At 45.4% G+C, this 26,556-nt stretch overlaps 4 protein-coding genes across 6 annotated transcripts; all 4 read left to right on the top strand.

Annotated features, from left to right (window-relative positions):
• The first annotated feature begins 612 nt into the window (after positions 1-612).
• ush1gb (Usher syndrome 1Gb (autosomal recessive)) lies at positions 613-8,264 on the top strand. Its single transcript, XM_047031727.1, has 3 exons — positions 613-952; positions 5,416-5,866; positions 6,093-8,264. Exons 1-3 carry the CDS (start codon positions 789-791, stop codon positions 6,918-6,920), a joined length of 1,443 nt encoding a protein of 480 aa, XP_046887683.1. The 5' UTR covers positions 613-788; the 3' UTR covers positions 6,921-8,264.
• A 483-nt stretch (positions 8,265-8,747) lies between these two features.
• On the top strand, positions 8,748-14,193 carry fads6 (fatty acid desaturase 6). 3 transcript variants are annotated; one of them, XM_047031731.1, is made up of 7 exons: positions 8,750-8,858; positions 8,982-9,602; positions 11,103-11,269; positions 11,644-11,824; positions 12,025-12,347; positions 13,088-13,267; positions 13,428-14,193. In XM_047031731.1, exons 2-7 carry the CDS (start codon positions 9,254-9,256, stop codon positions 13,575-13,577), a joined length of 1,350 nt encoding a protein of 449 aa, XP_046887687.1. In that variant the 5' UTR covers positions 8,750-8,858; positions 8,982-9,253; the 3' UTR covers positions 13,578-14,193. The 3 variants fall into 3 exon arrangements, with proteins under 3 accessions (XP_046887686.1, XP_046887687.1, XP_046887688.1); XM_047031730.1 differs by having other exon boundaries at positions 8,748-9,602; XM_047031732.1 differs by having other exon boundaries at positions 8,750-9,602; positions 12,160-12,347; positions 13,428-14,190.
• A 1,290-nt stretch (positions 14,194-15,483) lies between these two features.
• On the top strand, positions 15,484-22,070 carry trim16 (tripartite motif containing 16). Its single transcript, XM_047031713.1, has 6 exons — positions 15,484-16,286; positions 18,652-18,747; positions 19,155-19,388; positions 20,519-20,690; positions 20,885-20,980; positions 21,102-22,070. The coding sequence occupies exons 1-6, from the start codon at positions 15,579-15,581 to the stop codon at positions 21,767-21,769; spliced, it is 1,974 nt and encodes a 657-aa protein (XP_046887669.1). The 5' UTR covers positions 15,484-15,578; the 3' UTR covers positions 21,770-22,070.
• A 790-nt stretch (positions 22,071-22,860) lies between these two features.
• Positions 22,861-26,554, top strand: tvp23b (trans-golgi network vesicle protein 23 homolog B (S. cerevisiae)). Its single transcript, XM_047031787.1, has 7 exons — positions 22,861-22,965; positions 23,678-23,754; positions 23,848-23,992; positions 24,105-24,194; positions 24,447-24,572; positions 24,659-24,787; positions 25,689-26,554. Exons 1-7 carry the CDS (start codon positions 22,954-22,956, stop codon positions 25,713-25,715), a joined length of 606 nt encoding a protein of 201 aa, XP_046887743.1. The 5' UTR covers positions 22,861-22,953; the 3' UTR covers positions 25,716-26,554.
• Positions 26,555-26,556: the final 2 nt, after the last annotated feature.

Below are 26,556 nucleotides of genomic sequence, written 5' to 3'. Positions count from 1 at the left end.
GAGATACGCTAAAGGAACAACCCCATTAATACAGTCTGCACCAGTCACCGACGTCACTGCCGCATAACATTATCAATGACAAGTAGTTGATAAAGATAATCAGGTAGTCACTGTAACTTTCCGTTGAAACACTTTTGAGTTGCAAAATGTGGAAATCACCCTCTCTGTCCCTGCTCACAAATGTATTGAAATCAAATAATAACAAAAGTAAATGCTTTTCAAAATGATCAAATAAATAAAAGCCTTACATTGTAGATAAACACAAATATGCTGTTTTAAGAAGTCGAGTCTAGCCTGTATTTCAAAGTGTTTCCCCCGATGCAAATTAAACACAGTTTTGCATGTTTTATAGAAAATAAACACTTTTTGATCTGTTTAAATTGAAACTGTCTTCACAATCCACAAACATTATTTGACAGAATGATTAAGGTGATCGCTAGTTTAATTCTTAATTTATTGTAACCAAACAAACTAACCACAACAAGTGACAGGTCACTTTTCTTTATTAGAACGATCCTTGACGGTGCAGATTTCAGGGGCTGGGAAGTAGGCGTACTCATTTCCCATCACCCCCCTGTTTGACAACTAGACCGGGGCTGTGTGTGTCCTTGGCAACCGCGCAGGCTACTTGTTGTGGCCCCTGCCTCCGCGAAGAAACAAACAGCGACTATCGGACGCGGCGTCCTGGATAAACTTGCCCCAAGTGGAGGGCAAGCTCTCAGCCACTGGATGCTTTTTAACCGGACATGAGGCTGGCTCTGTGCCGTGAGCCGTGAGCTGTGGGCACAATGAATGACCGGTACCACCGGGCGGCCCGGGACGGCTACCTGGATTTACTGAGGGAGGCTACACGGAAAGAGCTGAACGCGCCGGATGAAGATGGAATGACACCGACGTTGTGGGCCGCTTACCACGGCAACCTTGATGCGTTACGGCTGATTGTGGGAAGAGGGTAAGTTGCACGCGGATAAAAATATTTTGCTTCAACGTCGTTAAGACCATTAAACACTTGCAGCCATGGTATAGACATATATTTACCTCAAATATGCTCAACCCAATTCATCCCAATGTCTCGGCTTGTCATTTTCGCGCGCCAGTGCGCACAACGTGGATAACAACTTGGTAGCGCGTATCCCGATAGGTAGGTCATAGTACTACGATAGTAAGATCAAGTAATGCATCCTGGACACATATTTTGCAATATATTACATTGTTTTACAGAACCTATCGAAAAATGACATTTCATTTTTGTTTCCAACGTGGACATGTCCTGTAGGGGTTGCACGGAAAACAGTATAACCTACACTAAAAAGTAAAGTCAGTATTTCTGTGTGTATTACAACGATACGTGAAGTATCTAAAGACACACATGTACACGTGTTCGTTCAGTCTAATCCTTTGTGCCAGTTCAGGATTTAATGGGTCTCTGTTCCCATCACGCCCTCAGGTCTCTGCTGGGAGATGGATGGACTGTTTCCATTTTAACAGCCTTGAAAGGTCACTGGCAGGATGATGACCTACCAAACACACACACACACCCACACACACACACACACACACACACACACACACACATCCTCTCTTTTTTTCCTCTCTCTCTCTCTCTCTCTCTCTCTCTCTCTCTCTCTCTCTGTCTCTGTCTCTGTCTCTCTCTCTCTCTCTCTCTCTCTCTCTCTCTCTCTCTCTCTCTCTCTCTCTCTCTCTCTCTCTCTCTCTCACTCACTCACTCACTCACTCACTCACTCACTCACTCACTCACACACACACACACACACACACACGTTGACGATGGGTCGGATTGTGATATAAAAGCCATCACATAAGATCTCTCACGGGTAATAAATCTAGTTTGATTGTGAAACATCAGCTGTTTAATAGCGATCCATTTCTAAAAGACCCTATTCCTTGCCCCGTATTGTAACGAACAAAAAGCCTCCACAGAAAGATAGCGCCTGAACTCCTCAGGCTTACAAAGAACACAAACAGATCTAAGATTCGGCTGTGCACGTATTCCCTAATTAGTGGGCTGCACACTGTATGGCACACTGTATTCACACTGTATGGCACACTGTATTCACACTGTATGGCACACTGTATTCACACTGTATGGCACACTGTATTCACACTGTATGGCACACTGTATTCACACTGTATGGCACACTGTATTCACACTGTATGGCACATTGTATTCACACTGTATGGCACATTGTATTCACACTGTATGGCACATTGTATTCACACTGTATGGCACACTGTATTCACACTGTATGGCACACTGTATTCACACTGTATGGCACATTGTATTCACACTGTATGGCACACTGTATTCACACTGTATGGCACACTGTATTCACACTGTATGGCACATTGTATTCACACTGTATGGCACATTGTATTCACACTGTATGGCACACTGTATTCACACTGTATGGCACACTGTATTCACACTGTATGGCACATTGTATTCACACTGTATGGCACATTGTATGCACACTGTATGGCACATTGTATTCACACTGTATGGCACATTGTATTCACACTGTATGGCACATTGTATTCACACTGTATTCTCAATGGGGAAACGGGAGGGCAAACCGGATGCATGGACAGAAGCAGTAAGACTATATTCTGGTCCGAGAAGTTTGAGCTACCCTTTCAGTCGAATCCCTTTTGTGTGAGTGTGTCATATCAGCTCTGTCTTTTGTTTAAGGTTTGGAGTGCTGGACAAAGCAGGACTGGAGAGGTATAAGATTAACAACCTATTGTGATAGCTGCATGGAAGCCCTGCTGCGGCCTAAACCCCCTGAGAATCAGAAATGAGGGTGTCTGCCGGTGTAATGGGCCCTGTATGTCACAGCCCCTGTGAAGGGTTTATAAGGCGTGCAATGAAGAGAGGGGCGGTCGAGGCCGATGGCAGAGAGGGAGAGTGGATATTGGGAAAGGAAAGGTCACCATGATGGATTGGTCGTGTAGGAAACACAATGGTCCCTGGAGGTTACACACACTGACGGTGTCAGAAACTGTGCAGGAGATCCATGGAACTGGCAAAACGTTAACAGAAGCTTTACAACACAGAATCAGACAGTTTTTCCGAGTGTATTTAAAAAAAGATTTCAGAAACGAAACCTTACGAGGTATATTCGGTGCAAGAGTATTTTGTAACAGATCAACATTAATTCAGGACCGGTGAGGGGAGTGATATTCATTTAGCAACAGCATGGTCTGCTAATTATATACGATGCCTGGGAGGATGGGAACTGTAGTTGTTGTGTAAGAGTCCAGGGCAGAGCTGTTTGTAGTCAGATTACTGTTTGTGACACGGAGGCGTGATTCCCTCACGGGAGGAGGTCTTTCTTATCGTTTCTCTAATTAGTAGAAACATTAGCCATTAAGTACAGCCGTGGCCAAAAGTATTGGGAGCAACATACATTTTCTGTTTGCAAAGTTTGCTGGGCCTTGGCATAAAATGACTGCTAACAGAATTTAATTAAGTCATATCATCAGCACAGGGAAAAGTGATATTAAAAGATTTCTCCACAAAAAAGCTTTAAAAGAATATGAATTGTGCCTTATTGTATGCCAGTATTCTATAGAAACATGTGGAAAAAAAATCCCCAAATACTGAACCAGCAAACTTTCCAATACACAACATTTGTCATTGCCAAAACGTATGGCCACGACTATATACGAGGAAGTAAATGACAATACAAAAATCTACAAACAGTACTGTTAATGTCAGGTATATCAGAAGGTTTCAGAAACATGAATTGTTGTGTTCATGTGCTTGATTGGGATCAGATGGCTGAGCAGTAAGCGGGAATCGGGCTAGCAATCAGAAGGTTGCTGGTTCAATTCCCGGCAGTGCAAAATGATGTTGTATCCTTGGGCAAGGCACTTCACCCTACTTGCCTCGGGGGAATGTCCCTGTACTTACTGTAAGTCGCTCTGGATAAGAGCATCTGCTAAATGTAAATGAATCTGATGTCGAAAGCCCTTGCAGAGACAGGCTTACGGCTGGGGTCTGAGGTTTCAAACAGGAAGTTGGAAATCAGGGTTAACGTCAGAGGGGGTGACCTCATGCTTTTGCTTGTAGCGTCTCTGGGTGTGTGTGAAAGATGGGCCTCAGTGTGTGTGTGATGAATAATGCATGATCACCACTGTCATGTTTCACCTGCAGTTCTTCAATTATTGATCACACCTCAGCTAGGAGCCAGGTCGTCGGTGCAGGGGGTGAGACAGGAAGGGGCGGCCCCTCGATCCCCAGACTAGGAAGTGAAATTAAGTCATCATCTTACTGTTAACACCTGAGTAGCCTATTACATCACATGTATATGGGAATTAGATTGGACACGTTCATTAGTATGCAGGATAGCTTGTTATCACACAGTGGTAGTCAGCCAAGCCAATGAGTCATTTTTCTTCCTGAGTTCAGGGTTAAATTAAAGAGGACATCTTTAAGTCTATCTCCATGACGACAGCAGCAATGGTGGTCCAATAGTCTGGGCAGGTAAACACTGAGTGGTTAATACACAGCTCCAGGTCTGATCAGCTGTACACTGAGTGGTTAATACACAGCTCCAGGTCTGAGCAGGTAAACACTGAGTGGTTAACACACAGCTCCAGGTCTGATCAGTTACACACTGAGTGGTTAATACACAGCTCCAGGTCTGAGCAGCTACACACTGAGTGGTTAACACACAGCTCCAGGTCTGACTAGGTAAACACTGAGTGGTTAACACACAGCTCCAGGTCTGACTAGGTAAACACTGAGTGGTTAACTCACAGCTCCAGGTCTGACTAGGTAAACACTGAGTGGTTAACACACAGCTCCAGGTCTGAGCAGGTAAACACTGAGTGGTTAATACACAGCTCCAGGTCTGAGCAGGTAAACACTGAGTGGTTAATACACAGCTCCAGGTCTGAGCAGGTACTGCCAGACGTCTGGTGTGGCTGGGCAGATGGGTGTCTGGTGCCTGGCATGCTGTGGAGGCGCTGGGGATGGCTTCACTGGGCTGCCTGGGGAGTCCTGGCTCTCAGCTGGGCCATCTGGCTGTCTGGGCGTGCGGCCTGGTCCAGGGGCAGAGGGATGCCAGCTAGGATGTATCCAGAGATGGGTGCAGGCTGGTGGGGGCTGGTTACTGGGATGGGCATGGTGTGGACCATCCAGGCTGTTTTTATATGTCATTTTTAGTTTGTGTATTTGTTGCACTTCTTTATTTATTTAGGTTAATACTTCTTTTTTTAAATGTGTTTACTGTCTTTTGTGTTTGTAAAGATCATGTGGTTTATCTAGTGATAACTGTGAATGAACATACCGTCAAACCCCCCCAAAAAACAAAAAAACATGAAAGTATTTGTATTTAAAAAGATTTTTCTCGATTTCTCCACTAATGCCACCTGTCCTCCTCTCTCCAGCGGTGACCCGGACAAATGTGACATCTGGGGCAACACGCCTCTCCACCTGGCCGCAGCCAACGGCCACCACAACTGCCTCTCCTTCTTGGTGTCGTTCGGTGCCAACGTGTGGTGTCTGGACAGCGACTACCACACCCCGCTAGACATGGCAGCCTCCAAGAGCCACATGGACTGCGTCCGCTACCTGGACTCCATCGCTGCCAAGCAGATCACCCTCAACCCCAAGCTGGTGAGCAAGCTGAAGGACCGGGCGTTCCGCGCGGCCGAGCGCAGGATCAAAGACTGCGTGAAGCTGCAGAGGAAACACCACGAGCGCATGGAGAGGAAGTTCCTGAAGGAGGCTTCGGACAACTCGGACGCCATGAGCTTCTCCAGCTACAACAGCAGCAGCACGATGGGTCGAAAGCTGCCCCAGTTCAACACCGTCACCTCCAACATGCCATATTCGCAGGTTTGGCCTCTCGCAAACCACCCTCTTGTAATCACACTCTCTCGGAGATGTTATATGTAGACCCACACAGTCTGTAGAAGCATTTAATATATTCTTTGTCTTTGCTGTATTCCTTACAGTCTAGTATCATAAAGGTGTATCAAAGGTTTCCTCAAGTGACGGACTGCTCGGTTTTCTTCCTCTTCTTCTTTCCTCTTTGTCAATCATCTCATCTGATTTTCCTCAGGCCACGTTGCACTCCACAGCCAAGGGCAAGACCAAGATCCAGCGGAAGCTGGAGAAGAAGAAACAGGTGGACGGCACCTTCAAGATCTACGAGGACGGCCGAAAGAGCGTGCGTTCCCTGTCAGGCCTCCAGCTGGGCAGCGACGTCATGTTCCTCAAGCAGGGCACCTACGCCAACTCCAAGGACCGCTCGCGCCTCAACATCCGCGACATGTTCCCCCGCGGGAACCATGACGACGACGACGCCGACACCATCTCGCGAGCCCTCAGCGACCCGGGCCTCCATGAGGCGGCTTACTCGGAGATCAGCGGCGATTCGGGCCGAGACTCCCTGTTCACCCGGCCTGGTCTGGGCACCATGGTGTTCAGGAGGAACTACGTCAGCGGGGGGCTGTTTGGCATGGGGGGCCGGGACGAGGGCAGCGTGGTGGGCAGCGAGCCGGTGGGGAGGGCGCCCAACGTGCGTCTGCGAGGGCGTCTTCCCCGCCGCTCGCCCAGCCTGGATGAGGACAGCATCGGCAGTGCCTTGAGCCTGCAGGAGAGGAACCGGCAGGAGCTGCCCTGGGAGGAGGCCGACGTGGGGCTGGACGAGGAGCTTGAGCCCCAGGGTAGGCCTCTGGAGACCTTCCTGGCCTCCCAGAGCATGGAGGAGTTCATGGCCATCTTCAGGAGGGAGAAGATCGACTTGGAGGCCCTGCTGTTGTGCTCCGACCAAGACCTCACCAGCATCCACATCCCCCTGGGCCCCAGGAAGAAGCTGCTAGACGCCTGCAGAAGACGGCTGGATGCCCTGGACGAGCCGGACGCCATGGAAGACACGCAGCTCTGAGGTTCTCGAGCCCCCTTTGGATCATCTTCTCTATCAGCCAAACATGTGACAAGTCACGTGACTAGTCACATGACTAGTCACATGGACTACATGGAGATGTGTACACTCTCAGCTGTAATGTTGTAACGTTTTGTTAGTTTGTCTTTAGTCTGCACAAACAGGGACATAGACTGGTTAATGGGGACATCTAGTGGACAGTTACAGAACTGTTACCAGCCTGTGATAAGGATACATTAAAAGTAGATTTGATTCAACATTACATTTAACATTTAAATTGATGTGTGTTCGTTTATATTTATGTATAGCTATATATAGCTATATATAAATAATATTATGATGATTTATAATAATAACCTGATAATGATAACCTGAAGTTATCTCGCTAACCCCCAAATCCTGCTTCGTAGACCTGTGTTTTGAGATAATGGTAAAATAGTATTTGCTTTTTATTTGGAAACCATAAACGCATACTTATGTCCTGGGAGGACTAAAATTATAATCACTTTGTTACATCAGCAAATATTGTTAATCATTTTCATATATTTTGTTTTACATTATGTAAGAGACAGTTGTTCATAATTTCTTTTCCAAAGTTTTGTTATATTTATATTGACTTAAATTTATTGTACAGTTTTTACAATTATCTTGACGATTGATACAACAGGACCGAACAACACATTGACCTTGTCTACGGCACATTATGAGAGTATCTGAGTAAAACTAACGTTGGGGTTTGTTTACAGACCTTTGTGGGGTGTGTGAGATACTCTGTGTTCTAACGAGCACCTTGTTATCTGTAGTTGCGGTGCCAGTGTACTGTTTCACAAGATGTCCGCAGGTCGCACTGCGAGGAGGACTGCATGAATGTGTATTTAAATGTTGATTCAACAATGCTGACATCCAGTGAAAAACTTTTGGAATAAAAAAACGTTTTGATGTTTCCACAGATTTATGGGAGTTCATTACATAAATGTTAGGGTTATTGTCTAACATGTTATATGACTATCTATAAAAGTTTTTATATTTTCATTATCCGTAGACGATCTCAGAATCTCACCACAAGACCTAGTACTTTAGTTTCTATCAACAACTTCCCCAGATGCTACCGCCCCCTTAAATTACTTTTGGATAACACTATGACCTGACAGGTCATATAACTGTAACATCCACAGTTATATCCTCACTGATATGAGAACAATCACCAGATGAGCAGTGGGAGGCCAGAAAGGTGGCATTGTTCATTCCACTCTGAATCCAACCTCCTTATACTGAAATGTTCTCCTCAGCTCATTAATATAACTGCTGAACAGTCAAGGCACCCTGCCAACAATGCTGGGGCCAGCACCTCACACAAAAAAACACTGCTCTCTCTCTCTCTCTCTCTCTCTCTCTCTCTCTCTCTCTCTCTCTCTCCCTCCCTCCCTCCCTCCCTCCCTCCCTCCCTCTCCCTCCCTCCCTCCCTCCCTGCCTCCCTCCCTCTCCCTCCCTCCCTCCCTCCCTCCCTCCCTCCCTCCCTCCCTCCCTCCCTCCCTCCCTCTCTCTCTCTCTCTCTCTCTCCAGAACCCTGGCTGTGCTCTCTCCAACCTTAGCAACCAGGGAAGATGAATGCTGAGAGCTAAGGAGCCACTTCTAATCCCCCACCCTCCCTTCCTCTCTCCTCTCAAGCCCCAGCCCAGTTCCCACATTTCCCCCCTCTGTTTTTTCCAAACGCCTGCCAAGGTTATAGGAATGGGAGAGGGAGGGGGTGAGAGAGAGAGAGAGAGAGAGAGGGAGGGAAAGAGAGAGCGAGAGAGAGGGAGGGGGAAGACGTGAGGGAAAAGAGAGGCGACGTGACAAGAAGTGCATACAGTATGCATGAGCTAACCTGCTGGAGAGAGAGGGAGAGAGAGGGAGGGACCAGCACTATCGATTCTTCAGCTGGGCATCTGCAGTCTAGTGGTCAGTGTTTGCGTGTGTGTGCACGTGTGTGTTCTCTGTTGGCCGGGAGGACATGATGTAGCTGCGTTGGTGTCGTTAGGCTGTATTATCTGTTCGACAGCCTTGGGTTTATTATCCAACCAGGCGTTGCCAGAGCAAGCTGATAAGGAGACAGAGACGACAAAAAGAGAAGAGCTCCTGTTGTCGGGGAAGGTGAAAGAAGCAAAGACTAAGACCGAGAGGACGTCTTGCTGGTCCGGATCGTGCTTCCCTGCTCTGCTGCCCCAGCTGACACTGTGCATGCAGGCTCCAATGTGCAGGCTCTCCCTGAAGACCGGCTGCTTGTGAGTCCTGTTCCGCTACGCTGTCGTCTTCATCTCACTTTTGTTGTCAGTGAGAGCACCAGGGCAACCGACATGCAGAACGTACCGGAGGAGTGGAGGGAAAGAGGGAGCCGCGATGGTGGACAGGAGATGGGAAGTAAGTCCTGGGAAGGGGAGCCTCTGCCCCAGAGAGACGGCAGCAGAGGACCCCCGGGGGAACAGGACGCAGCTCTGACTAGGGCCAGGAGGAGAGACCAAGGGGCCTCCGGGGGTGAGGATAGGGGGGAGACGCGGGGGAAGGGACCGGAGGAGTCGGACAGGGAGTCCCTGATGATGGAGCTAAGCCGGCTGGTGCAGAAGACGGTGAAGGAGAGCAGCTGGTGGGAGAGGAGGGGGATCGACTGCTCCATCTTGGCTGCTGGATTTCTGTGCCTCCCTCCAGGTGAGTAGAGCATACACAAGCAGTGGAGGAGGGTGTCACATGTAACGTGGATGTCCAGGGCAAGGTCCACATCCAGGTCCACATTTGCCGCATATCTGTAAAGCCTGTTGTCTGATACTCTGTAGACTTATATATGTGTCACAAGAGGTCAGACTGACCTCGATTTAGAACTGGTATGCCATTGGTTCAGCCGTCCCCCCCGTCCCCTGCCCTTCTTGTCATATAAACTCACAGATATGTACATTGGCAACAATCCTGACTTCAAACTCTGTATATAGAATGGTACTATCAAATTGCTAGTTTGTCTCCAGCAGACCTATCCTACATGGCAAACCTGGGTGTGCTAGCCCCGGGCAGTGCCCTGAGGGGGTAATCATAACGGGGTGTATCACTGACCTGGTGACTTATCGCCGCCGAGTGAGACGTTCTGAAATAGGAAAAGTGGGAGATCATTAACACATATATTTCCCTGTGTTTGGAATTGAACCGCCATGACACATAACCCGGTCCCGCTACCAGCAAGCCAAAGTGGACATAGCACACATGCTGCGCACACACACACATAGACACACTCCCATCTCAAATACCTCAGGCTGCATGTCTAACTGTAGTAGTGTCGGGTACCTCTCCGGACCTTCTGTTGTCTTGACAACCTCAAGCTAGAGTACCCCGCAAGAAACTCGACCTGTTGGGGATGACAGCTTTAGAGCCACAGCAGCCCTCTACGTGGAGATGTGGTTGCTGCCCTTCACCTGAGCTCTCCTCTCCTGGGAGGTGAAATCCTACACCCTGAAGGCCGTGCACAGCCACGTGAGGCGAGGCTTACAGATCCACCATTCTGTGCACTGAACGTGCGTCAGTTGAACCTGGAAACACACACTGTCATAAAACACATGCATGAATTCATGCTTAATCTCTCACACACACACACGTACAGTAAGAGCAGAAACTGACACTGATGTGAACCACAAATAAGAACAGGCTGCCCAGGAAAGGCCCTGAGAGAACACCATAACAGCCGAGAGAGTATGATTGAGGAAGGGAGCCGTGGTGTAGACGTGTTTGAAATGGCAGGAGATGAATGGAGAACATGCTGGAACACAGAGAACTGGGGTGCTTTGTAATGCTAATCTGGAAGAGTATTCGTGTCAGTCTCCTGCAGGGAGATGTTTGGTTTAATAGCTCAAAACCTTGGAGATGGAACAGTTCCACACGGGGATATTAACCTTGTTCTCTCCGCTCAGAATGTGTGTGAACCAGCCACTGAAATGATCTATTACCTCTCCTCTCTCCTCCTCTTCTTTCTTTCTTTCTTTCTTTCTTTCTTTTTCTTTCTTTCTTTCTTTCTTTCTTTCTTTCTTTCTTTCTTTCTTTCTTTCTTTCTTTCTTTCTTTCTTTCTCCCCCCTGTCTCTCCCTCCCTCCCTCCCTCCCTCCCTCCCTCCCTCCCTCCCTCCCTCCCTCCCTCCCTCCCTCCCTCCCTCCCTCCCTCCCTCCTCCAGCCTTCATGATGTTAGGCTCCTCCCTGTCCCTGTGCTTCACTGGGGGCCTGTTGCTGATGGGTTTGGCCCATGCTGTCATCACCATCAAGGGGACTCACCTGGCGAGTCACGGTGCGCTGAGCGAGTCCTCTGCCTGGGCTGAGTTCTGGGGAGTCTTCTTCATCGAGGTGACAGACTCATGCAAATACATTCGTAAATCCCTTCTCTATTCTTATCTCTGTATGCTCATCTGCCTCTTTTCTCTTGTAACCATCTGTCTGCCTGTTTGTCTGTCTGTCTGCCTGCCTGCCTGCCTGCCTGCCTGTCTGTTTGTCTGTCTGTCTGTCTGTCTGTCTGTCTGTCTGCCTGTCTTTATGCCTGTCTTTATGCCTGCCTGCCTACCTGCATGCCTGTCTGCCTGTCTGTCTGTCTTTATGCCTGCCTGCCTGCCTGCCTGCCTGCCTGTCTGCCTGTCTGTCTGTCTGTCTGTCTGTCTGTCTGTCTGTCTGTCTGTCTGTCTGTCTGTCTGTCTGTCTGTCTGTCTGTCTGTCTGTCTGTCCAGGTGTGTGGCTCCTTCACAGCGAGAGCGGGAGTGCAGGCTCACATCAAGATGCACCACGCCCACACCAACATCGTGGGGCTGGGAGACTCCAGCATCTGGAAGGTTCCCTCCCTGCCTCGCAGCGTCTACCTCTTCATCGCCCCCCTGGCAGTGCCCATCATCACCCCTCTGGCAGCCCTGGGTAATACCCACCTACCAGTAACGCTTCACCTGGAAGCTCTAGAGATACAACCTTTATTGCTGTGGGCCTGTGAACATTGCTGGGTTACCATATCTGTGTAGGCTGTCAGCTCGATGGTGATGAAATACACGCGTCTGTCAGTATACCGCCAGGAAACGTTCATTCTGCTTCTGTTTTGAGACCTTTGAACCCTTTTACAGACCTGGCCTGGATCCCAGCTCCCAAGCTGTCTCTCTCATGGTGTTTGTTTATGTGTGCGTGTGTGTGTGTTTGTGTGTGCATGTGTGTGTTTTTGTGTGTGTGCGTGTGTGTGCGTGTGAGTGTGTCTGCTACAGGTGAGCTGAGGAGTTCCTCAGTGTGCCACGCTCTGAGGACGGTGTTGATGATAGCTTTGGGGATGTGCTCCCAGTACTGGCTGCTGGTCCATGTGTCTGGGTTCCAGTCCCCATACACCACCCTCCTCTGCATGCTGCTCTGCAGGGCCATGTCCTCCATCCCCTACATCCACGTCAACATCTTCCAGGTCAGCTGTCTCGACACTCTGTGGCAGTACACAGTACACACCAGCACACGTGCTGCTGACAGGAACATTCACACGATCGCTTCTCACACGGGCCAGGCGGATAAAGCTGCCCTGGCTGGAGTTCCACTTCTTATGGCATTCAGATGTTTGCTTTTAGGAACAGACGCCCTCTTACAAAGCGGTATTGTGTTCCTTACAGCTTCTAGTAGGAGTTTCAGAAGTTCTCAGCCGGTGAATACGAGCTGCAGAAAAGGACGATTCTTGCATGGCTTTCCCAGTGAAGCCTGTTGAGAGGAATCTATTGTGTATTGTCAGATCAGAGGGTTTTTTCTTTGCTGGTTTAGAGTCTTGATCTGACGCAGAACAGACGGGGAATGTTGTTCAGTAGGGTGTAACCCTGATCCTGAAGCTGTTAAACATCTCCTCCCCCAGGGTGTTTTTTTGCTATTGTTGGCAACAAGGTTTCCTTTGTCATGAAAGGTGGACTGGTGTTATTGCAGCTACCAGACCTTCCCAAACTCTAGTACTGTCATGCTTGGTAGTCACACACACACAGACATACACATATCCACACACACACACAAACAGACACACACATATCCACACACACAGACACATATCCACACACACACACACAGACACATATCCACACACACACACACACACATCCACGCACACACATCCACACACACACACAAAGGTCAAAGGTTGTTCAGCGTGTTCTTGTGGATGTTCCACAGCACATAGGCCTGCCCATGTTCTCCCCGACCCGTCGGCCTAAGAGGATCTACCAGATGACCCACGGGGTCCTGAACCTGACACGGAACCCTCTCCTGGACTGGACCTTCGGACACTCGCTCATCAACTGTCACGTCGAACACCATCTCTTCCCCTTCCTCTCTGACAACATGTGTCTGAAGGTAACGGAAGCATTTGAAACTCTTCCCAGATGTTTTCTGCGTAATAATGCACAAAGAAGCCCGATGACGGTTGAGGACTTGTTGTTGTTGTCGATGTAGGCACGATTTTTGGTCAAGAAAGTCATTTTCACGGCAAACGTTTGCTGCGCCCCGTGTGTAGGTGAAGCCCATTGTGTCCCGGTACCTGAAGGAGAAAGACCTGCCCTACCAGGAGGACTCCTACTTCTCACGCCTGCGCCTCTTCTTCCACAAGTACCAGGAGCTGATGGTGTTTACCCCGCCCATCACAGAGCTGGTGGGGGTGCCTTGATGGAGGGAGGGAAGGGAGGACTGTGGAGATGGACTTGAAGGAAAATAACATTTCACTCATACATTCTGCAGATCAGGCAATAATCGACTCTGTGATCTGCTGCACCTATCGCTGTTCTAACTTGCAGGATCCACCCTTAAGAGCACAAGCTCCAACTGGCATGTACTGCAAATGGGCTGAGTGTATTACGATTTAACTTAAAGGTATTTAAATCAGGCACTTTGTCCATTGTACTAGCGGCACAATCTACAAATGTATGATTTCTTACTAATGTGTAGATAAACAATGCAATAACCCAGACATTGGAGAATGGTTTTTCATAAACACTGGCCTGATGGATTTGAGAAATAGTTAGGTTTTGATCATGTCCAATCTCTGTCCAGAGTGTGGCTTGACTGTTATTTCATTTTAAATGTTGTGACATGGAGGAGAATAATCAAGACTTTGACCTTGGCATTCACCCCACTGAAGGAGAACAGTTGATAGGAGTTGTGTCTGAGTTTCTTTTGCTGTGTTTATAAAACAGAAACAATTCTTGTTTGCGCTCCTGTTATCTTCAGACTTACTAATATCCTTCATCCTTGAGGTGATTATAACCCAGCAATTTAAAACTCCAAGTGTGATTGTGATTAAAATTGATTCACAAGTTTATTGTTTCAGGTAATTTATGTTTCTCACCTACCTAAACTTAAATAAACTTATATTAGTTGTCTGTATTAGAAACATTAAACAGTGAAGGGGCTCAATAAACCTAACGTTGCAATGCACATGTTTAATATGTATGTGAACAAAGTAGTTCCATAGAGTTGAGACAACATAACTACACTAGTTTGAACAGTGATTTCTTAAAAAACTCACCCTTTTGTTTTTGACTGTAGGATCAACATAAGGTCACTAGGTGGCAGTGTTGAACTTGTCGCTCTAAACAAAGCACCTGGTTAAAGTAAGTAAGACTTTATTCATATAGCACATTTCATACAAGAATTGCAGCTCAAGGTGCTTTACATAAAATCAACAAAAACAGTGATACAAGTCATAAAAGTAATAGATCTAAAACATAACAACCCAGACAAGCCGCACTCTTTCAGCGGTCTCTCGAATCCGTCTTAGACCCGAGCTGCACTTACAGTTTCCACACATAACGACAGGGTAGGCAAGTTGCGCGAAGCTAGCTATTTTAACTTCCCCTTTAGCTTAAACCAAAATATCCCACCTCCTCCCTTCAAAGCAGCTGCCACAAAACGACAGTAACGAGCATTGAGTGGAGGGGCGGAGTGTGCGCAGGTAGGTAGGTAAGTAGTCAGGTAGCCTGTCCAATGAATAGTCAGGGTGCCCCTTAATTATTGGTCGTGTTGGAATGATTACAAATTACCCTCAAACCTTTAGATATATTGGTTGCTATCAAGACGTGAAGTTACTTTCGGCAAATATGACAAAAAGTGCTTACCCTGCTTTTAATTCACCTTGTGACTGATTTCATTTGCTTGAAACCAGATGCACTTTGGAATCAAGAGATGTGCCATGTGATTTTACAATCAAACAAGTCTTCATGAATGCCGCTGTATCTAAGCAACAGACTAAACTCACGATTCTTCCTCTGTGTAGGGAAAACAGATGTGGATTCAGTTAATGCTCTCTGGAGGAAGGTATTTCATTACAACTTATTTCCCAACTCTCTAGATTCCACTGATCAAAGACCTGAGGGGGAAGAGCAACATAACAATTCCCTGTTTGGGATTTGCAAAGCAAGCTCCGCCTAGCTGTTCCTATGACACACAAAGAAGGGGATGTTTTATGTGTGTGTGTGTGTGCTGAAGTAGGTGGGAAGGGGGCCGAAACTATGAGAGGCAACGCAAAGAGTTAAGGTGTGGCTTGAAAGCACTGGGGCAGGATTCGGAAACAGGTTGACTTGAAGCAGAAGTGGCAGGGTGAGTTTTACAGAGTGAGGGACAGAGAGACAGAGAAGGAGAAGCTCCAACAGGGACACGCACATAGAGACCCATGGCTGCTACAGAAGCCGGGGCAACCCTGAATGGTGGCGGTCTCTCCACTGACCTCCCAGGGGACAGCTCCACTACGTGTCAGGGAGAAGGGATGGGGAAGAGCTGCCCTCCCTGCTCGCTCAGCCCTGACACACCTGAGCAGGGCGACACCACCACACACAACGGGACAGTGTCGGAAGGCCAGGTGATGAACAACAAGGAAAAGAATGTCCTGAACAAACAGGAGTCCAAGACGGCAGAGGAGACAAAGATTCTGGTCGATCTCAAAGGGTCAGAGGTCATTGCAGTGCCCGGGGAGGAGAAGAAAGACAAGGAAACATCCAAGTCAAATGAGGCAAATGGTAAAGAAGTAGGAAAAGAAGCTGTGACCAAAGAGGAGGAGGTGAAGGAGGATCCTCTGGGACCTGACGACGTGGTGTGCGACTCCTGCATCGAGAGCCCCCGTAGGGCCCTCAAGTCCTGCCTCACCTGCCTGGTGTCCTACTGCGACGCCCACCTGAGGCCTCACCTGGAGAACAGCAAGTTCCAGAACCACCGGCTGGTTGAGCCTCTCAGGGACATCGAACGGCGAACCTGCGAGAGCCACAAGTGGCCCCTGGACCTGTTCTGCTGCCCGGATTCCCGTTGCATCTGTCAGGACTGTGTCACCGAGGACCACAAGGGTCACAAAACAATGGCGGTGGTGGAGGCCCGGAGTCACATCCAGGTACTGTACGCTCTCTTGCTCCCTACGTCTTTCTACGAACCCCTCAGACAAATAACTTATTTCCCAGAAACAGAATGGCCATGCTCAAATTACTCCATGTCAATGTAATTTACTTTCTTTCTCTGCTATCTTTAAAAGTGTTCCTGTACCAGACACCTGCTTTCCAAAGAAGGCAAACAGAAAGAGAGTAATAGTGGACCACGCAATATCTGACAAACAGCATGCCTTTTCTCACAAACAGACCCAAAGCAATACAGTGAAGACATCACACATTCATAACAATACACAAATACACTTCCTCTGGAATGAGGAAGAGTTTTCAAACTTTGTGAGCTCTAGGTCTGCTGTGAGTTGTCACTCAGGCTTCACAACAAGTTTGTCCTTTTTCAGCACCCGCTCATCTCTGAAGAATGCCTCCAATGAGTACGTTTCACATACTCACACAGCTGTAATTAGTATTGTGTAATTAGATGTGTTCGACTTCATGCAGACTGCAGCTGGCTGACTCGAAGCAGTGAATGCCATTGGCTGCTTCGAGTCAGCCGGCTGTCGGCGCTGCCGGCGATGCATGAAGTCGTACACACCTACTGACTGACACAGCTTAGAGGGTAGAGGGTGGAGATCAACAATGGTATTTGTGACTTCACCTTTAACAAGAAGTCCTGGATTTAGGTGTTGTGACATGCATGGAGGATTACTTTGATTTGATGGATATTACTGACTAAAGGTCATTGTAAGACTTGATCTGTGTGATTATTTAAGACAATTCAGCTGACACCTCGAACATTCTGGAAACTTCAGTCTGCACCTACACCCAATAGACACAGAATCCACCCCTTTTGACATGTGTTTCTGTTCATAGCTGATTTGAGCATGCCAGCAGAAATGTACGTTTCCTACAAGTCCTGGCCTTGCCACACATATCAAGGAATGCTGGTGAAAAAACCCACAGGCAATATTCTGAGCAGTCGACTTTTTAAGTAAGAAATATAACCTTCAGCAGGGTCTATATGAGCTGTCTGAGAGAAAGGTTCAGTCTTGGGTTCTGTTTTTTTTTCTTACACAATGTAGCCGTTGTGTTTGAACAAGCACATGTTGAACCATGGTCCGATCTTTGTTGATTCAGTTTTGTCTCCGTCAATGTGACATTTGACTTGAGTTAAAGCCGCTCTAAAAAACGTTCAAATTCTTTGATATAACTTCTATTACTTTTGATAAAAAGATACAGTCATTGAGAATCCTCTGTTACCATTGAAAAGTGCAGTTACTTACTGTAAGATATTTGACTGCACATCAGTAGGACATGTGAGTAAAAAAAAAAAGAGGTTTTTGTCCCCAGGGTCTCTCTAACAGAGGGTCTGCTCTGTAAAACAACTATATTTCAGACATCATCAGTTCACCAAACTGGTGGAACAGCTTTGCTGTCTGTCAAATCATGTTTAGACCAGAACAGGAATTCACAGAGGATAAGAGGAACGCAATGAGGCAAATATTTGCATTGCTCAAGTTTTACATACACACACACAAACACACACACACACACACACAGACACACATGCAAACAGGAAGGTTTGAATTGTTTTTTGACTTTTTGAAGGAATGGGACTCTAAACAGTTTCTTTTTTCGCTTTGGGACTATTTTCACAAGTAAGGTGTACATTTTCAAAACTCCAAACTTTAGTACAAAGATCCAAACTGATCACACTTGTAACGCAGCTAGTCATTCTTTCAAAACCTGTTGGAATGCTTTCAGTCCACATAATCATTGTTTCAAACACAAGATTATTGTAATATGTAATGGAACATTTGGTTTAATCACCGAAACACAACAGTATGATCTTCTTTCAGTTTAGTACTTTTAACAATCAGTTCATCCAACAGCAAACAATGCAAGATACATGTTTCAAATCGGCCTTAGAAGTGCTGAAATTACAGTAGAAGGTTATTTGTTCACACATTTGTGTTCAATTAGATACTCATATTGAAGTTCAATCAATGGATTTATATAAACCGTCTTGTAATGTTTAATATGTCTCTGATGTGAAACCTGCTATGGTCTTACTGTAAATGTCGAGTCCTTGTCGAAACATTTCAGAATACATTGCCTGTGGTTATAGATGTACTTGAAAGGAATTCCACATTCCAGGTTAAATCAACCGTTGCCTGAACCTGCCTGAGGTATTTTCAGAAAAGACTTGGGTCTACACAATGCCGTTTTACATGGTTGATCATTACGTATCAGAACAGCTAACATGACAGATTGAAGCAATACGTTTGTATTGCACTGAAACCAGAGTGTTTATGATCGAGACATGGCGTACCGTCACTGACTGAACACTACTCTTCCGTTTGTTTTGTTTCCCAGAGGGAGCTCCATGACAAGCAGGCTGAGATGATGAGGACGGCAACTGCAGCAGAGAATGCAATCAACAAGCTGCAGGTCAACACGGTCTCCATCGAGGTACGGACCATCACGGTGTTGCACAGACTTTAAACCCTTTCATAACACTACACTTCGACAAAAGGTTAGATTAAAAAGATCAAAAGCCAAGTCATTGTACTAAGCTAACAGATAATGGGACCACAGCATGTATGCTATCTCTGCTCTAACTGTAAGGCTGGCAGCTTTCATGACGCGTGTGTTGCTGTGGGCTGTATTGGAACCACCCCAACGCAACTGATTACATTGAGAGTAGGAGAGGATGATTTTGTTTGTTTGTGATTAGATGGCTTAGTTGGTATGCAGGTTAGCAATCCTGACCCTCAGACATGTCAACATCCTCAATGAGCTGTCACACCAGCTCTGACGCTACTTTTGAAAAGAAAGAAAAAAATCTGTAATGCCACAAATTAATATTTGTTCTTCAGAACTCGGTGACGGAGGTGCGTGAAGTGATCGAGAGCCAGTTCGCCGAGCTGCAGGCTGCGGTGGAGCGCACCAAGCGGGAGGTGACGGAGATCTTGGAGACGGAGGAGAAACAGGCTGTCAAACAGGCCGAGGGCATCCGGGCTCACCTGGAGCAGAGGTGCACCGAGCTGAAGAAGATCCAGGCACAGATGGAGAAGCTCTCCAAGAACAAAAATGATGTGGACTTCCTCCAAGTAAGCTTATTTACATTTACATCACATTTATTCATTTAGCAGACGCTTTTATCCAAAGCGACTTCCAAGAGAGAGCTTTACAAAAGTGCATAGGTCAATGATCATAAACAACGAGATAAAAAAAAACATTGCGGGTAGCCAAAACATGAAGCAAACTTTGTGAAAAGCAAATAAGTGCCAATGGGAAGAAACATAAGAGCATGTAGTTAAACAAATTACAAATTAAACAACATGAACCCCAAAAGTGCAAGAGTGTACTTGTAGGAAAAAAAAAGGAGATCAAAGCAAAAACCAACAATAACAATACAGCCTAAGTTTGTTCTTTCCAAAGGACTCATAAAAAGTGAGTCACTGTGTTGTGAACACTCCACTTGTAGCATGTTGACAGAGCACGGTGGTTCCTCAGGTGAGCAGTGCTAAGTCACTGCTGTGGGAGGTGAGCCGTGCTAAGTCACCTCTGTGGGAGGTGTGCAGTGCTAAGTCACTGCTGTGGGAGGTGAGCAGTGCTAAGTCACTGCTGTGGGAGGTGTGCAGTGCTAAGTCACTGCTGTGGGAGGTGAGCAGTGCTAAGTCACTGCTGTGGGAAGTGAGCAGTGCTAAGTCACTGCTGTGGGAAGTGAGCAGTGCTAAGTCACTGCTGTGGGAGGTGAGCAGTGCTAAGTCACTGCTGTGGGAGGTGAGCAGTGCTAAGTCACTGCTGTGGGAAGTGAGCAGTGCTAAGTCACTGCTGTGGGAGGTGAGCAGTGCTAAGTCACCTCTGTGGGAGGTGTGCAGTGCTAAGTCACTGCTGTGGGAAGTGAGCAGTGCTAAGTGAGCAGTGCTAAGTCACTGCTGTGGGAGGTGAGCAGTGCTAAGTCACTGCTGTGGGAGGTGAGCAGTGCTAAGTCACTGCTGTGGGAGGTGAGCAGTGCTAAGTCACTGCTGTGGGAAGTGAGCAGTGCTAAGTCACTGCTGTGGGAGGTGAGCAGTGCTAAGTCACTGCTGTGGGAAGTGAGCAGTGCTAAGTCACTGCTGTGGGAGGTGAGCAGTGCTAAGTCACTGCTGTAGGAGGTGAGCAGTGCTAAGTCAGTGTGGGAAGTGTGCATCCTTGTATTTACACCTTTTTAATAAGAGTGTGTGTGTTTTCCCAGGAGTACTCCGAGTGGAAGAAGGAAAGCCCAGACATCTCGCTGCCTGGGGTGTATATTGGACTCATGGATCGCTTGAATTCCTTCAGTCGCATGATCGTAGATTCTACAAGGGAGGTGTGTGGAAAGCTGCTGTCTTCCTACATGGAAAAACTTAAAGATACTTGCACTAAAGGTGAGGTCAGAGATCAAACATGATCAATGTCAAGAATGAACTAATTTGTTGGAGGAAAACCATTTCTGCTTTTCTGAAATAATTTACATTATTCCAGTGATGCACAAAATCTCCCTCCAGTAGATGAAGCAACTTATTGTGAAACACAAAAATAGGACCATGTCTTGGTCTGTCACATCTTCTCTGATCCACAGACAAGATGGGGATCAAGACAACAGTTCATGCCACAATCCAAACAAGACAGAACATGTTACTGCCGAAGCCAAAGTCACGTGTTGACTTCCTGAAGTGTGAGTCATCTCTACAGTTTTGGTTATTCATGCTGAGGACACCAAGCATGAAACGTTTATCTTGTGTTATGTTTTGGGACTGACATACTGAAAATCATGTCTTCTTCCCTGGTTTTGGTAGATGCAACCACTGTCAGCTTTGATGCAGACACTGTCCATAAATTCCTGCGCCTGACTGACGACAACAGGAAGGTAACCAACACCACGCCTTGGCAGCATCCGTACCCTGATGTGCCAGAGCGGTTTGAGAACTGGCGGCAGGTGCTGGCCACAGAGAGCTTCTACATGGGAAGACACTACTTTGAAGTGGATGTGAGTGGAGAGGGAACGCATGTTGGCCTCACCTACAAGAGCATCGATAGGAAAGGTCCAGAGAGCAACAGCAGCATCGCGGGAAACAACTTCTCGTGGTGCCTCAAGTGGAACGGCCGCTGTTTCTCCGCCTGGCACAGTGACGTGGAAACTCCTCTGACAGCGGACAAGTTCACCCGCATCGGGGTCTACGTGGACTATGCCCAAGGTCAACTGGCCTTCTATGGTGTGGGTGACACCATGACCCCTATTTATGAGTACAAGGCAGAATTCCTGGAGCCCCTCTACCCAGCCTTCTGGCTCTCCAAAAAGGAGAACACTGTTGTGCTTGTTGTACCTGGGGAGGATCTCCCACTGAAAAGTCCCTCTCCCCCCTCATCACCCCCCAACACTGCTAAATCTACTGCTACTGTCCCAGCCTGTCAACACTCCCCGCCCCCCTCCCGTTTTGTCATTTCTCCTGTGAAACTCCCGTAATTTGTACGGCCCAAACCTTGTTATATGAAGAATCACATCAATATATTATTCCAAGGTTGTCGAGTTGCCAGATTATGTATGAAACGCTTCAGAAGTAGAATAACAAATTCAACAAGAATGCAATAGTGTGGATGGAAATATAGTATAGACTAGTATAGCAGTCTCTTTTTTTTCTTTTCTTAAAAATAAACTGACAAATACTTGAACGGTGGGGCTATTCATGTCTATCTTTGGGACTGTTGTTTACTGTAATTGAGGGCAACCAAACAATGCAAATAAAAGGTGTCTTCATCTGTAAACAGGCTGTTTTAGTCTATTTAAAAAATACAAATAAATCAATTAAATAGTGTGCATGAAATCAAATCAGCCAGAAGTAAAATTAGTACAAAGTACTTTTCAAAAGGAGTTAATCAGTGTACACCAGTACTCAGAGATGGCAAAAGTACACACATCCTTCACTCAAGTAGAAGCACAGATATTCATGTTTAAATAAACTCTAGTAAAAGTAGACGTATTGATTACACTTGTATATTACAGTCTGGCCATTTATAAAGCAATACAGTGATGCTGGTGATGTAATAGTACTCATCAATGGTGCAAACTTATTTGGTAATATTTTTGGGGGGCTTTTTGAAAATACTTTTTCAACCTTTCAAAAAAGAAAATCTAACCTTCCTTTAGAAAATATTTGTTCAACCTTTTGAAACTTTTTTTCCACACACACAGTGAGAGGATAACAGAGAAGCATAAACAGAGTAGATTAAAGCAGAGCAGCATATAAAGTACAGTAGAACGTTTTGAAACTTATTTTCTAACCTTTCTTTAGAATATATATATATATATATGACCTTCAATGTTTTTTTTTAAACACAACACGACACCAAATAGTGTCAAGTTTTAAAAAAAAAAAAAAAAAATATTAAGTATTGAAAAAGGTTTTTCAACCTTTTGAAACGTTTTCTAAACCATCGCACAAAATAAATCTACAATTCTAGTCGGGGTGTTTCTTAATATTTGGTGTGTGCTTTTGCTGGTGCTGCAACTTTTAAAAAATTTCGAGACCTGCTTGAGAGAAACAAATAATAACTTTTATTTTGAAGTAAATATTTGCAAGGGTCTTTCAGGCGGCAGCGGGACTCCTATACCGGAGGTTTAGCCTAGTAGTTCATTTTTAGTTTTTCGCAATGATGAGACTGGTAAGTAAAGTTGCAAATATTATTTATAATATTATATCTTAACATTTACATTTGATTTGACTCGTATTCTGACATTATACATATGGCACGAATAATTGTATTATTTTGCCAGTTTGAGTAATCTGAAGCTAACGAAATATTTAGCTAGCTAGACTCTAAACGGCTAGCTTGTTGTTAGCCAGCTGGACAAACTGGACCTCATTCAATTCAATCACAACAAACTTCAGTCTTGCGCACTAGTTTACATAATTTAGACGATGTTTGCCCCGTCAAAGTATAAGATCATTACAAAAAAATGAACAATAAACGTGTTGCCTATGCTAATGCTACTTTTTAGCAGAACAGACAGATCGTAGTTAACCCACAGCGGTCATCAGCTGGTAGCATAAAATTGTTTAGCAAACTAACGTTAGCTAGTCTACGTGTTGATATGTATCTTAAACTGGAATTGTGGCAGCATCCAGAAGTTCGGTTTTCTTAAATCACAAATCAGAAAGGCCATCAACTGCAACTCCTGAACTCGTCTTTGTGTATGACGAATTAAACAGGTTGAAGTCGAAGCGTTAACGGGTAGTTGTTTTTGACAATGTGTAGTGCAATCATTGAAATCCCCATATCTTGTCTGCCCTAAATGTGACCACGATGATGTTATAGAAAGGCAAGACGTCTGTTATGAATCTGTTACAGACTGTGCCCTTGTTTTTTGTCCCAGGATTCTAACGATGATGACGTGTCATTGTTTGATGCAGAGGAAAATACGGGCAGTAAATCAAAAAAGACCAAAATAAAGTATGTTTATGCAGGTCACGAACATTTAGAAGTGAGTATACACGGGCCAAAAATAGATATACCATTAATGTCCACGCCACTTTGATTTCCCAGACATCCAGTGGCATCGTTTTTTCACCTGTTCTTCCGTGTGGCTGCCGTCCTGGTTTACTTGCTCTGCGAGGTTTTGAGTAGCAGCTTTATCGCGTGCATGGTCACCATCATCCTGCTCCTGTCATGTGACTTCTGGACCGTGAAGGTATGTGCCTTGTGAAGATATTTAACGACACTTAACATTTAGTAAAACTTTAAATGTATTTGTTCTGGGTAAGTAACACTTAAGTTTTGCGTTGCCTTGACAACCTTTACAGAACATCACTGGCAGACTGATGGTGGGCCTCAGATGGTGGAACCAGGTGGATGATGATGGTAAAAGCCATTGGGTGTTTGAGTCCAGAAAGGTACTGTTCTATACTAATGTCCACCGTGATGAAAAGTTACTTTTCGGATTGTTGTTCGTTCTTGCATTCCGTCAGATATACATAACAACATAGTCCTTCACTTTTTGGATTGGTGTATTATTCTTGCATTCCGTCAGATATACATAACAACATAGGATAAGTCCCTCAAGCTTTGACTTTCAAGGGAAATGGCATTGGTCAACGTGGCAAATGTCATCTGCAGATGTCTTTAGTATCCTGTTTTCTCCTCAGGGGCCGGCCAAGCAGCTGGGCTCGGACTCAGAGTCCCGCATCTTCTGGCTGGGACTCGTGGTGTGTCCCATCCTGTGGGTCATCTTTGTCTTCAGTGCCCTCTTCTCATTCAAGATTAAATGGCTGGTCAGTTCCCCTGCCTGTCTACGGGTTTGTTCATCAGCTGTGGGACGTGCTGGACTCCTGGGCTCATCCGTGTCTTCTGCTTGCAGGCTGTGGTGATCATGGGACTGGTGCTACAGGGGGCTAATCTATATGGCTATGTGCGCTGTAAAGTGGGCAACAAGACCAACTTAAAGAATATGGCTACTAATTACTTTGGACGTCAGTTTCTCAAACAGGTAGGTCCTACTTGCAAACCTTAAAAAAAAAAATATATATATATTAGTGCTGTCAGTTTAACGCGTTATTAACGGCGTTAACGCAAACCCAAATTAACGGCGTCAATTTTTTTATCGCGCGATTAACGCTCTTTTTGGCCTAGCAAACTTTGTAGTTTTTTTTCACATGCTGTTGCAACAAATACCGAAGTTAGAAAAACTACAACACCACACCGGATCTAGCTAGACCGGACACAAAACAACAGGCACGCCACACACTTGTTTGGCTTGCGATCCGGCTAAAGCGTAGTAGCAGAGCCCGTTTACGGATATGAGACATTCTCTGGTAGTAGGTTAACTTTACGTTTTGAGTGGATGGCGAGCGCGAGATGCCGAAATGGATGCCAATAAGATTCTGAATGGAAAGTTTACTTTTAAAAAGTTGCCAAATGGTTCCATTGACAAGACCAAAGTGATCTGTGTGTTTTGTCGTTGTAAAATGAGCTATCATTGCAGCACGTCCAGTCTGAAATACCACTTGATGGCCAAGCACACAGATGATGCAAATTCTCCGCCCCCTCGTCAAAGCCAGGCGATGCAATGTTGTTTTCAATAACAAAAAATATTTGCACGAAGGAATCCGAACCACTTTTCCATGTTGATAAGAGCATTAAAATTTGAAAAAAGAATGGGACAAAAAGAAATCAAGGGACATTTAGAATAGATAGAAATAGAAATGTGCGATTAATTGTGATTAATCGCGAGTTAACTATGACATTAATGCGATTAATCGCGATTAAATATTTTAATCGTTTGACAGCACTAATATATATATATAAATATATAAGATATATATATATATATATTATAATTGAACCAAATCCACATTTAATGCTGTTTTTCCCCCTTTTCCCTTTGACAGGCAATGGCTAAAGAAGAGGAATCCTAGAGTGGAAGTACTCAACATATGTTTGCATTAATCTTAATGCTATTATATAGACTTTTACTAGCACAGTGATGCATAACCCCTTTGGAACATTTCAATACCATTGAGGTATTTTCCAATTTGAAACAGCGATTTTAATAATTCAGGACAAAATTCCAATGTCTGAATGTGTTTTCCTAAACAGGTATTCAATTCACTCAAACAAACCTATTTAATATAACTTTTTTTCTGTTGCATATTAACTTTTACTTTAGAAAAGGAATCGTGTTTTTAAAGATGGTTATGGCACAAACAATTTGTTTGTACAGTACAGTTGGTTGTAATGCAGTATCAAGTATAATTGTAAATATTTATTTATGTAAAGGATGATGTGGAACATTGTGTGTAAATACATTTATACCGTTTTGTGGAAAGACATATATATTTGAGTGATTTGGAATTAATAGTATCACAATGACATTCTTCCAAATATCTTTGTACTGTTCTTGAAACCTGCTGTGTAGATGTTGGATATCATGAGCCGTTACGGTAGCTGCATGATGATGGCGTATTTACAATGTGCAGTTAAGATCCACCATGGACTTGCTTGGGTTTGAGAAAGGACAGTACGGATTAACCTACATGCGTTAATGTCTTCATTTAAAATTGACATCGATATAGTACGTGAGTGTGCTGTGCATTTCTTCAATTGTGAACTTATTTCATGCATTCAACTGCTTTACTCTGTCTCAAGTGTGACATCTTGTGGTAAGTTCACGCACAAAACGTCTACATGTATTCTTATTAGATTTGCCATGGCCGTAATTCATGCATCAATTCTGCAATAAACTTTTTAAACTGAATG

Source organism: Hypomesus transpacificus, chromosome 13 (genome assembly GCF_021917145.1).
Source record: "Hypomesus transpacificus isolate Combined female chromosome 13, fHypTra1, whole genome shotgun sequence".
Lineage (NCBI taxonomy): Eukaryota > Metazoa > Chordata > Actinopteri > Osmeriformes > Osmeridae > Hypomesus > Hypomesus transpacificus.
This window is presented reverse-complemented; position numbering and strand designations above follow the sequence as displayed.

What these genes read in the sequence shown, in the direction of transcription:
- ush1gb (XM_047031727.1), top strand. Translation starts at nt 789, where the DNA reads ATGAATGACCGGTACCACCGGGCGGCCCGGGACGGCTACCTGGATTTA. An exon ending in CGGCTGATTGTGGGAAGAGG is followed by an intron (nt 953 to 5,415) that starts GTAAGTTGCACG and finishes TCCTCTCTCCAG; the next exon opens with CGGTGACCCGGACAAATGTG. An exon ending in CCAACATGCCATATTCGCAG is followed by an intron (nt 5,867 to 6,092) that starts GTTTGGCCTCTC and finishes GATTTTCCTCAG; the next exon opens with GCCACGTTGCACTCCACAGC.
- fads6 (XM_047031730.1), top strand. Translation starts at nt 9,254, where the DNA reads ATGCAGAACGTACCGGAGGAGTGGAGGGAAAGAGGGAGCCGCGATGGT. An exon ending in CACCCCTCTGGCAGCCCTGG is followed by an intron (nt 11,825 to 12,024) that starts GTAATACCCACC and finishes ACCCTTTTACAG; the next exon opens with ACCTGGCCTGGATCCCAGCT. An exon ending in CTGACAACATGTGTCTGAAG is followed by an intron (nt 13,268 to 13,427) that starts GTAACGGAAGCA and finishes CCCCGTGTGTAG; the next exon opens with GTGAAGCCCATTGTGTCCCG.
- trim16 (XM_047031713.1), top strand. Translation starts at nt 15,579, where the DNA reads ATGGCTGCTACAGAAGCCGGGGCAACCCTGAATGGTGGCGGTCTCTCC. An exon ending in AGGCCCGGAGTCACATCCAG is followed by an intron (nt 16,287 to 18,651) that starts GTACTGTACGCT and finishes TTTGTTTCCCAG; the next exon opens with AGGGAGCTCCATGACAAGCA. An exon ending in TCAACACGGTCTCCATCGAG is followed by an intron (nt 18,748 to 19,154) that starts GTACGGACCATC and finishes TTTGTTCTTCAG; the next exon opens with AACTCGGTGACGGAGGTGCG.
- tvp23b (XM_047031787.1), top strand. An exon ending in TCAAAAAAGACCAAAATAAA is followed by an intron (nt 23,755 to 23,847) that starts GTATGTTTATGC and finishes TTGATTTCCCAG; the next exon opens with ACATCCAGTGGCATCGTTTT. An exon ending in GGGTGTTTGAGTCCAGAAAG is followed by an intron (nt 24,195 to 24,446) that starts GTACTGTTCTAT and finishes TTTTCTCCTCAG; the next exon opens with GGGCCGGCCAAGCAGCTGGG.